The 10495-nt window shown below is 40.4% G+C and overlaps 2 protein-coding genes across 2 annotated transcripts; both read right to left on the bottom strand.

Moving 5' to 3' along the window:
* Positions 1–3037: 3037 nt before the first annotated feature.
* LOC103974234 (MDIS1-interacting receptor like kinase 2-like) lies at positions 3038–5403 on the bottom strand. The gene is made up of 2 exons (XM_009389004.2): positions 3597–5403; positions 3038–3428 (listed from the first exon to the last, which is right to left on the bottom strand). Exons 1-2 carry the CDS (start codon positions 5401–5403, stop codon positions 3070–3072), a joined length of 2166 nt encoding a protein of 721 aa, XP_009387279.2. The 3' UTR covers positions 3038–3069.
* Positions 5404–6396: 993 nt separating this feature from the next.
* LOC103975193 (probable leucine-rich repeat receptor-like protein kinase At1g35710) lies at positions 6397–10211 on the bottom strand. The gene is made up of 2 exons (XM_065108618.1): positions 7130–10211; positions 6397–6957 (listed from the first exon to the last, which is right to left on the bottom strand). The coding sequence occupies exons 1-2, from the start codon at positions 10140–10142 to the stop codon at positions 6599–6601; spliced, it is 3372 nt and encodes a 1123-aa protein (XP_064964690.1). The 5' UTR covers positions 10143–10211; the 3' UTR covers positions 6397–6598.
* Positions 10212–10495: the final 284 nt, after the last annotated feature.

The raw sequence follows: 10495 nt of genomic DNA, 5'->3' as shown, positions 1-10495 counted from the left end.
TCAAGTTTTATAATTGATCTTATATATTATGAAGAATATAATTTTCTCTATGAATATAAGTGAGATTTGTTGTGCTACATTTAATCTTGCATCAACTTTCTGCTACGTTATTTGATTATTAATCTTTATGATTTTTTTTTTTGTTCTCTCCATCCCCAACATGATTAACAAATACTTGCAAAAGTCTATTTCTTTCCTCATTCGATAATATTACACAACCAAGCCACTTATAAGGCATAATAATACATATAAATAATACCCAACACACCTCAAGAAAGAGGGTTAGGAAAAAAAAGAGACCATGTGTTCGATCATATTTCTATGGTACATCAGTTATTATCATACCAAATCAAGTACATCATTACTCAGATCCACCATGTCAATGATCATTATATTGAATTTGTCATATCGATGATCATTCTAACCATAAGTGGTTAGAGTGCCTCAACTATAAATTGGAAGTTTTTTTCTCTCTTCTCATATTTCTACCATTTAACCGTTCTATTTTAAGTTCACATTGACCTAAGCATCATAGAGATCCATTATTGATCTTTTCTTGCAAATACTTGGGGAGCACTTCACTATTACTTCAAGGAGTTCCACCTCAACATTGAGCTCTACATATATAGCTTTGGAGACCTTTGGTCAGGGCACTCTACTTTCACATCTGGCTTGGACCTCATCGTGTTGTCTTAAACACCTCATGCAATGACTGACTTTAGAGGAAAACTTCTCATCGCTTCTTAATCCATTTATAATTTAATGATGGATTATTCCACGTCAGCCCTATCGATCACTATATGTCACCCCATCAGCCCTATCGATCAGCAAGACAAGAAGGCAAATATGTGTTTTTTTGTTACATGGTCCTTGAGCAAAGAGATAAGGTATCTATTAGGGGAGACACATTAATGAGTGCATCTCAATATTATTGACCAATTCTCTCACTGCATGCTGTCGGTCACGAGAATTCCACAATGACTCAAAATTTCATTTTGATGCTACCATTTTTTCACTTTGGCATGCAAATTACTTTTTCAGTAATCTTATTAAACGAATTATGCAGCAATGTCACAATTCTCCGGAGAGGTTTCCGAGACGAGATGATGTGGTGACTACTATGCCGTGGCCGTGTATGCATGGTATTGTACTGTCCACTAAAATAGAAAAATACAGATGGAGAGAAGATCAATGTGCGGTGGATCTCAGGTCGTGTTAGACGTGCCACTCTTTTCATGTTAATTATTTTTAAAGTAATTTTTTTTCATTGTGTAAATTACAAAATGTGGCAATCAAGAGAATATGCCAGAAAGGAAGAAAGATAGTTTAGACAGGAATTTGATGGTTTTGTATTTTGTTATATAAGCAATTAGAGAGGACGGCATCAATGTTGAATTATATGCTTCCCCTTTCATCGTCAATTTTTACTTCTTTTTCTATAAAAAAAACTAATAACTCAATAAATCGATTACAAATGTTTTTCTTTCGAGGAGAGATTAAAAACTTACAAAGATCACTATGAAAATTTTGTTTCCACATAAAGATGATGTGTTGAATGCTCCGTGTCATGCACGTTGCATGGTATCGTACGAAAGTAGAAAGATGCTGGTGTGGAGAGATCAATGTTTGGTGGATCCCTTTGGCGTGTTTGACGTGCTCCACATTAATGCTCCTTAGATTGGCTTTGTCAATCGAGTGGATATATAAAGGACGGAGAGAGATATTTTACACAGGAACTTTTGGTGGTGGTGTATTTTGCCGGATCAGCAATCAAGTTAATAAATCATGGGAGAGAACAACCTGTATGTTGAATTATGCTCTTCCGTTGCTCGTCAGTTTTTTTTCTTGTTTTTCTAAATAAAGGAAAAACTAATAACTCAACAAATGAAGTACAAAAACTTCCCTTTCTTTCGGAGATTAAAAGCCCACATACCTCAAGTCAAATCAAGTCAAGTCAATCATATTCATTTGTATACCTCAAGTCAAGTCAATCATATTCATTTGTATACCTCAAGTCAAGCAAGTCAACCCTGTCCAAATATGAACGAGCTGAATGAGATTGAAAGAACGAGCCCATATTGCCATGCAGTATGGCAGTGTCAGCATGTCTATATCAACTTCTCGGAATCAGACCGACGGTATACAATTTAAGTTGGGCCATACATCCCATTTCTCTTCCACCCTCGTCAAATAAGTAAGTTCTACAACAAACAAAAACAAAGTGTCGCTGAAGTGTTTGTTCGGTGACGACTTCACATAAGCCATCTGATACACCTACATCGATTGACTAGTTTTGATATAAGCATAAGAGAAAACCAAAATATCGATATATATTATGTTTAGAAGAAAATATTATTGACGTTAAAATCAGTCCAACATGATTTGACTATACATGTGCAACAACAACGAGGTGTTATCAAAATAACGTCGGAGGTCTCAGGGAAGTTGATGTGGGTATGCTCTGATGATGACTTATATGAAAATTGAGATTGAGAGTGGGTTTCTTGATCTAATTACTCTAATGAGATAAAAGTGGTGAAAAATTGACTGACATTAGTTCTTGTGCCAAAGATAGACCTTTATATCGAATAAAAAAGGATAAAAATATTCAAAACAATTTTTAATGGCCCCACATAGATTCTTGTATATGTTGACGATAAAAAAGAAAAGACAAAAAAAGACAATTCATAATCATACTTATATCTAAGCGAGCAAGAGGATGAGATTGGTCTCCCTTATGTCATCTTATTAGTCAAGTACATAGCACGTATGGATGATAATTGATCGATAATATTTTCTCCATCAGATAGAAATAAAAAAAATTAAACTATAATCAATTAACATTTTACTTTTAGCACATCCAAAATTATCGATCTCGACAACTTTATCGCAGACACCTCATCACAACTTCAAGAGCCTGTTTCCAATTAGGCTTCTGTTACTTGCCTCGTAACGACAGTACTACACAACCAAAGGGTCCGAACCACCTACACGGCATAACAGTACATCCAAATAATACCCTACGAGCCTCAAGAAAAAAGGCTACAACAAAGGAGACTATTTGTTCGATCATATGTCTGCATTCATCAAGTCGGAAAGCCTCAGCGCGTCAAGAGATCCACAGCCCTGTGGTGTCTTGACAGCACATATATTTTCATAGACTTGCTTCATCGTTGGGCGCGATTCTGGGCTGTTGTTGGCACAACTTAGTGCCGCTGTTAAGACTGCAATTACTTCATCTGCAACTCGAGCCACATGAAGTGATAGACGTTGGTCTAATACATCTTTCACGTAGACATTGTTACCAGACGGAGATGACAGAATGGAGATTAGTTCTTCTCCATATGCTCCTACTAGCAACTCAAGCGTGACCACACCAAAGCTGTACACATCACATTTGGTGGTTACTCTCATTGTGTAAGCAAGCTCTGCAAGCAGCAACGGCAAATAGATGAAACTTCCAATTTATAAAGATATCCAAAATATATACGATTGTCAAAGAGTAGGTCTACGTATGCTTCGATATAATACTGAGTAGGGGATGCAAAATTTAGGATCATTTGTCTTTAATGTATTAATCTGGGCGAGAAACTTACCTGGTGCTAAGTAACCCGGTGTGCCTGCAAGCATGGTCCAATTTGATGAATCGGGCTTCAGTAGTCGAGCAATTCCAAAGTCGGAAACACAAGCGTTGAATTCGGAATCAAGTAGGATGTTGTTGCTGGTAATATCTCGATGAACGATAGGCGGTGTGTAATCATGATGCATGTAGAACAGAGCACGAGCAACATCCTTCACGATGCTCACCCTCTTCACCCAGTCCAATTCAGCTGCCGTCTCGCTTCGGAGGACAGATCCCAGACTTCCTCTCTCCATGTACTCGTACACCAGAAATTTGCGTCGGGGAGAGGAGCAGAACCCGTAAAGCTTGACGATATTGCGATGTCGAATTTGAGTCAGAGTTTGTATCTCAGTTTGAAAGGGTTGCTCGTCGCATGTACCTTCAGTGTCTGGTAGGTGAATCTTCTTCACCGCTAGCAGTTCCCCACTTGCTAACTCTGCTCTGTAGACACTGCCGTATGCACCGCTTCCGATACAGTATTTGGCATCGAAATCTTCGGTGGCTTCGATGATGTCCTTGCAAACATCTCTTCCAACAAAATTCAATATACAGAATGCACCTTCTTTGATGTGATTATTATCAACAGGTACTGTATCTTTTTCTCTCTTGCGGAATGCTCCAATGAATATAAACAAGAGAAGGAAGAAGACCAAAGAAGCAATGATGGCTACTATAACAATTTTGTGGCGCTTGCTTCGGTCGTCTGTTGTTGGAGTACCGAGTGAAACACATGGAGTCAATCCTCGAACAACTCCACACAGATCATTGTTATGGACAAACCACTCCGCTGGGGCTCTTCGGAAAGCTGGGCTATCAGGAACCGGGCCGTCCAGTTCATTGTAGGATACATCAACGGTAGACAAGCTCGCCATATATGTTAGCGAAGGTGGAAGATGACCCGACAAGGAATTATGCGATAGATTCAGGCTTTGCAGCATCACCAATTTGCTGAGTTGGGATGGAATCTCCCCTGTTAGCGAGTTCTGGCTGACATCAAATGTGAATTGAAGGTTCACCAGATTACCAATGGCCAAAGGAATGGTTCCACTGAAGTTGTTGTTGTTAAGCTTCAACGATCGGAGTTTCATGCAGTTGCCTAATTGATCTGAGATTCTTCCTGCCAAGTTGTTGGATGAGAGATCAAGCAGTTCAAGATTGGACAGCATTTCAAACTCCGGAGGCACCTGGCCGACGAGTTGGTTGTTGCCCAAGCTCAGATTGTAGAGAAGGGTTAAGCTGCCGAAGCTCTTTGGGATCTCGCCTTGTAGGTAGTTGGAAGAGAGGTCCAGCTCTCCCAGTTTCGTCAACTGCCCAAACTCGGTGGGTATGACTCCGGTGATGTTGTTATTTGAGATCCTCAAGAGCGTCAGATTGTGCCATTTTGCCCGGTCTGATGAGAGTGTCCCGGAGAATAGATTGAAGCTCAAATCCATGTAGGAAAGATACAGATACACTCCAAGATTTTGAGATACATCTCCGGTGAATTGGTTATGTTCAAGACGAACCCTCACTAATCCCGTACAATTCTTCAAAGTCGTGAGAATGGGACCTTGGAAATTGTTCGTGGTTAGAACGAGACGCTGTAGCGCTCCTCCCTTGCATATATCTTGAGGCAAATAACCGGAGAAGCTATTATTTCCCAGCTGGAGCGAAATCAGTCCTGTAATGTTACTGATCTCCGTAGGCAAAGGTCCGGACAACTGATTCCTGAATAAGACTAGATAGATGAGGCTGCTTAACCTACCAAGCGATGCAGGAATCGAGCCAGAGAGCTGGTTCATTTGGAGCGATAGGAATTTAAGTTGGGTCAGGTTTCCAAGACTGGATGGGATGGACCCAGAGATTTGGTTTTTTTGGAGGAATAGTCCATTAATTAACTGCACGGGTCATGACAAAGGATGACATCAATGTTGAATTATATATGCTTCCCCTTTCATCGTTTATTTTTCCTTCTTTTTCTATAAAAAAAATAAACAACTCATAAATCAATAACAAATGTTTTCCTTTCAAGGAGAGATTAAAAACTTACAAAGATCACTATGAAAATTTTGTTTCCACAAAAAGATGATGTGTTGAATGCTCCGTGTCATGCACGTTGCATGGTATCGTACCAAAGTAAAAAAGGCTGGTGTGGAGAGATCAATGTTCGGTGGATCCCTTTGTCGTGTTTGACGTTCTCCACAGTAATTCTCCTCAGAGTGGCTTCGTCAAACAAGTGGCTATATAAAGGACGGAGAGAGATATTTTACACAGGAACTTTTGGTGGTGGTGTATTTTGCCGGATCAGCAATTAAGTTGATAAATCATGGGTGAGAACAACTTGAATGTTGAATCATGCTCTTCCGTTGCTCGTAGTTTTTTTTCTTGTTTTTCCAAAGAAAGGAAAAAACTAATAACTCAACAAATCAACTACAAAAAATTTCTCTTTCTTTTGGGGATTAAAAACCCACCTAATTTGTATACCTCAAGTTAATCATATTAATTTATATACCTCAAGTCAAGTCAAGTCAATCCTGCCATATGACAATATAAGCTTGTATCATCTTCTCGGAATCGACGATATACCATTTAAGTTGGGTCATACATCGTAATCGTCTGCTTTGGACTTATGTACACGCGAGCAAAACAAAAAGATAAATATTGTCTCTCTTATACGAATTTGATGGTCGCATATAGATCATGTATCGATAATAATTGATCGGTAATATTTTTCTTATCAAATTAAAAAAATTAGACTATAATCAATTAACATTTTATGATTAACACATCCAAAATTGTCGATCTCAACAACTTTATTATAGACACCTCATCACAACTTCAAGATCCTGTTTCCAATTAGGCTTCTATCACTTGCCTCTAAACGACACTACTACACAACCAAAGGGTCCGAACCACCTACACGGCATAACAGTACATACAAATAATACCCTGCGAGCCTCAACAAAGAAGGCAACAACAAAGGAGACATGTGTTCGATCATATGTCTGCATTCATCAAGTCGGAAAGCCTCAGCGCATCAAGAGATCCACAGCCCTGTGGTGTCTTGACAGAACATATATTTTCATAGACTTGCTTCATCGCTGGGCGCGATTCTGGGCTGTTGTTGGCACAACTTAGTGCCGCTGTTAAGACTGCAATTACTTCATCTGCAACTCGAGCCACAGGAAGTGATAGACGTTGGTCTAATGCATCTTTCACGAAGACATTGTTACCAGACGGAGACGACAGAATGGAGATGAGTTCTTCTCCATATTCTCCTACTAGCAACTCAAGCGTGACCACACCAAAGCTGTACACATCACATTTGGTGGTTACTCTCATTGTGTAAGCAAGCTCTGCAAACAGCAACAGCAAATAGAAGAAACTTCCAATTTATAAAGATATCCAAAATACATACGATTGTCAAATACTAAGTCTACGTATGCTTCGATATAGCAGTAAGTGAATAGGGGATGCAAAATTTAGGATCATTTGTCTTTGATGGATTAATCTGGGAGAGAAACTTACCTGGTGCTAGGTAACCCCGTGTGCCTGCAAGCATGGTCCAATTTGATGAATCCGGCTTCAGCAGTCGAGCAATTCCAAAGTCGGAAACACAAGCCTTGAATTCTGAATCAAGTAGAATGTTGTTGCTTGTGATATCCCGATGAACGATGGATGGTGTGCAGTCATGATGCATGTAGGATAAAGCACATGCGACATCCTTCACGATGCTCACCCTCTTCACCCAGTCCAATTCAGCTGCAGTTTCGCTTCGGAGAACAGATCCCAGACTTCCTCTCTCCATGTACTCGTACACCAGAAATTTGTGTCGAGGAGAGGAGCAGAACCCGTAAAGCTTGACGATATTGCGATGTCGAATTTGAGTAAGAGTTTGTATCTCATTTTGAAAGGGTTGCTCGTCGAATGTACCTTCAGTGTCTGGTAGGTGAATCTTCTTCACCGCTAGCAGCTCCCCACTTGCTAACTCTACTCTGTAGACTCTGCCATATGCACCACTTCCGATACAGTATTTGCCATCGAAATCTTCGGTGGCTTCGATGATGTCCTTGTATACATCTCTTCCATCAAAATTCAATATAGAAAATGCACCTTCTTTGTTGTGATTATCATCGACAGGTACTGGCGGGTTCTTTCTCTTGTGGAATCGTAAAGCAGCTGCATTGAATATAAACAAGAGAAGGAAGAAGACGACGGAAGCGATGATGGCTATTACAACCACTTTGTGGCGCTTGCTTCGGTCATCTTTTGTTGGAGTACCGAGTGTAACACACGGAGGCAATCCTCGAACAACTCCACACAGATCATTGTTATGGGCAAACCACTCTGCCGGGGCTCTTCGGAAAGCTGGGCTATCAGGAACAGGGCCGTCCAGTTCATTGTAGGATACATCTACGGTAGACAAGCTCATCATATACGTTAGCGAAGATGGAAGATGACCAGACAAGGAATTATGCGATAGATTCAGGCTTTGCAGCATCACCAATTTGCTGAGTTGGGATGGAATCTCCCCTGTTAGTGAGTTGTGGCTGACGTCAAATGTGTCTTGAAGGTCCACCAGATTACCAATGGCCAAAGGAATGGTTCCACTGAAGTTGTTGTTGTTAAGCTTCAACGATCGGAGTTTCATGCAGTTGCCTAATTGATCTGGGATTCTTCCTGCCAAGTTGTTGGATGAGAGATCAAGCAGTTCAAGATCGGACAGCATTCCAAACTCCGAAGGCACCTGGCCGACGAGTTGGTTGTTGCCCAAGCTCAGATTGTAGAGAAGGGTTAAGCTGCCGAAGCTCTTTGGGATCTCGCCTTGTAGGTAGTTGGAAGAGAGGTCCAGATCTTGCAGTTTCGTCAACTGCCCAAACTCGGTGGGTATGACTCCGGTGATGTTGTTATTTGAGATTCTCAGGCGCGTCAGATTGTGCCATCTTGCCCAGTCTGGTGGGAGTGTACCGGAGAGTAGATTGAAGCTCAAATCCATATAATAAAGATGGGGATACATTCCAAGACATTGAGATACATCTCCGGTGAGTTGGTTGTGTTCAAGACGAACCCTTTCTAGTGTGGTACAGTTTTTCAAGGTCGTGGGAATGGGACCTTGGAAGTTGTTCATGCTAAGAATGAAGTATTGTAGGGCTCCACTTTTGCATATGTCTGAGGGTAAATAACCAACGAAGTTATTATTTGACAACACTAGGTATGTCAGTCCAGTAATGTTGTTGATCTCCACGGGCAAAGGTCCAGACAACTGATTATCTAATAAACCTAGTTTTTTGAGTTTGGTCATGTTTCCTATAAAAGAAGGGATGGGACCTGACAATTGATTTTTTAAGAGTGCCAGATCAGTAACTTCAATTAGATTCCAAATCTTAAGAGGAATAAAACCAGATAATTGATTATCCTGAAGGTAAAGAATATTTAATTTAGTCATATTTCCTATAGAGGAAGGAATGAGACCAATTAAAAGATTTTTTGAAAGTAAGAGATCAGTAACTTTAATTAGATTTCCAATCTCAAGAGGAATAAAACCAGATAGTTGATTACCCCAAAAGTAAAGACTCTCTAATTTGGTCATATTTACTATAGAGGAAGGAATTGAACCAGTTAATAGGTTTTCCGAGAAGTCAAGATAGGTAATCTCAATAAGGTTTCCAATCTCGAAAGGGATAGGACCTGAGAGCTGATTTCTTGATAGCGAAAATAATTGCAGCTTGCTTAGGTTTCCAAAAGAAGAGAGAACTCCACCTGTTAGGTTATTATCAGCGATTGATAGGTAAATGAGATTAACTAGATTTTTCAATTCTCGAGGGATGACTCCAGTCAATCGATTTTGGTAGAGATCCAAGTGATAGAGCTTTGTTAAATTTCCTAAACTAGATGGGATTGATCCAGATAGCCTATTAACTCCAATCTCCAGATACATCAATTCGTGGAGCCTCCCTAACTCCTTAGGAATGACACCCACAAGCTTATTATCTTCCAAGTGCAAGGACACAAGGCCGGTGAGGTTGCTAAGAGATGGAGGTATAGCACTAACCATTTGATTCTGGCTAAGACTCAAGAATCGAAGCTCTTTCATGGAGCCTATCCCAATTGGGATTTTGCTTGTGAACTGATTGCTAGTGAGATCAAGAGATACAAGCCTGGAGAGAGCCGAGATGGTCGGAGGAATTGCCCCACCAAGCTGGTTGTAAGAGAGATTGAGACGGAGGAGCGATCCCAATGCCGAGAAATCAAGAGCATCAAGTGGCCCTGCCAAGCCCATTCTCGGCAAGGATATCTCGGTGATCACCAAACGCCCTCTACTTGTGACGGGGTAATTGCATGTAACTCCGGTCCAATTGCACGGACTAGAATTGAGATTCCAATATCTCAGGGATTGAGGACTCCTAAGAGTGGCTTTCCAGTGGAGCAACACCCTCCCTTGGGATCCGAGTGAAGCTTTGACAAGAAGAGCACGGGGAAGCAAGAACAGTAGCAGCAGCAAAGTGGCACAAAGCAAAGTTTTGTGAAGCTGAGATGCCATACAGCAAGACAAGAAGGCAAATATGTGTTTTTCTGTTGCATGGTCCTTGAGCAAAGAGATAAGATATTTATTAGGGGATACACATCAATGAGTGCATCTTAATATTATTGACCAATTCTCTCACTGCATGCATGCTTCGGTCACCAGAATTCAACAACCATGACTCAAAATTCCATTGGTCATGACATCTAGTGCTATGTATGCCACTTAAGACTTTCTCTGCTACCATTTTTTTGTCTTTGGCATGCAAATTACTTTTTTTTTGTACTCTTATTAAACTAATCTTACAGCGATGTCATAAGTTTACCGAAAAGTCTTACGAGACAAGAGATGATGTGGTGATTACTATGTCG

The sequence above is a fragment of the Musa acuminata genome, chromosome BXJ2-5 (genome assembly GCF_036884655.1).
Source record: "Musa acuminata AAA Group cultivar baxijiao chromosome BXJ2-5, Cavendish_Baxijiao_AAA, whole genome shotgun sequence".
NCBI classification, from domain to species: domain Eukaryota; kingdom Viridiplantae; phylum Streptophyta; class Magnoliopsida; order Zingiberales; family Musaceae; genus Musa; species Musa acuminata.
The sequence above is the reverse complement of the archived record's forward strand: the minus strand, read 5'-3'. Positions and strand labels throughout refer to the sequence as shown.

What these genes read in the sequence shown, in the direction of transcription:
- LOC103975193 (XM_065108618.1), bottom strand. Translation starts at nt 10,142, where the DNA reads ATGGCATCTCAGCTTCACAAAACTTTGCTTTGTGCCACTTTGCTGCTG. An exon ending in ACGGGGTTACCTAGCACCAG is followed by an intron (nt 6,958 to 7,129) that starts GTAAGTTTCTCT and finishes TGCTGTTTGCAG; the next exon opens with AGCTTGCTTACACAATGAGA.
- LOC103974234 (XM_009389004.2), bottom strand. Translation starts at nt 5,403, where the DNA reads ATGAACCAGCTCTCTGGCTCGATTCCTGCATCGCTTGGTAGGTTAAGC. An exon ending in ACCGGGTTACTTAGCACCAG is followed by an intron (nt 3,429 to 3,596) that starts GTAAGTTTCTCG and finishes TGCTGCTTGCAG; the next exon opens with AGCTTGCTTACACAATGAGA.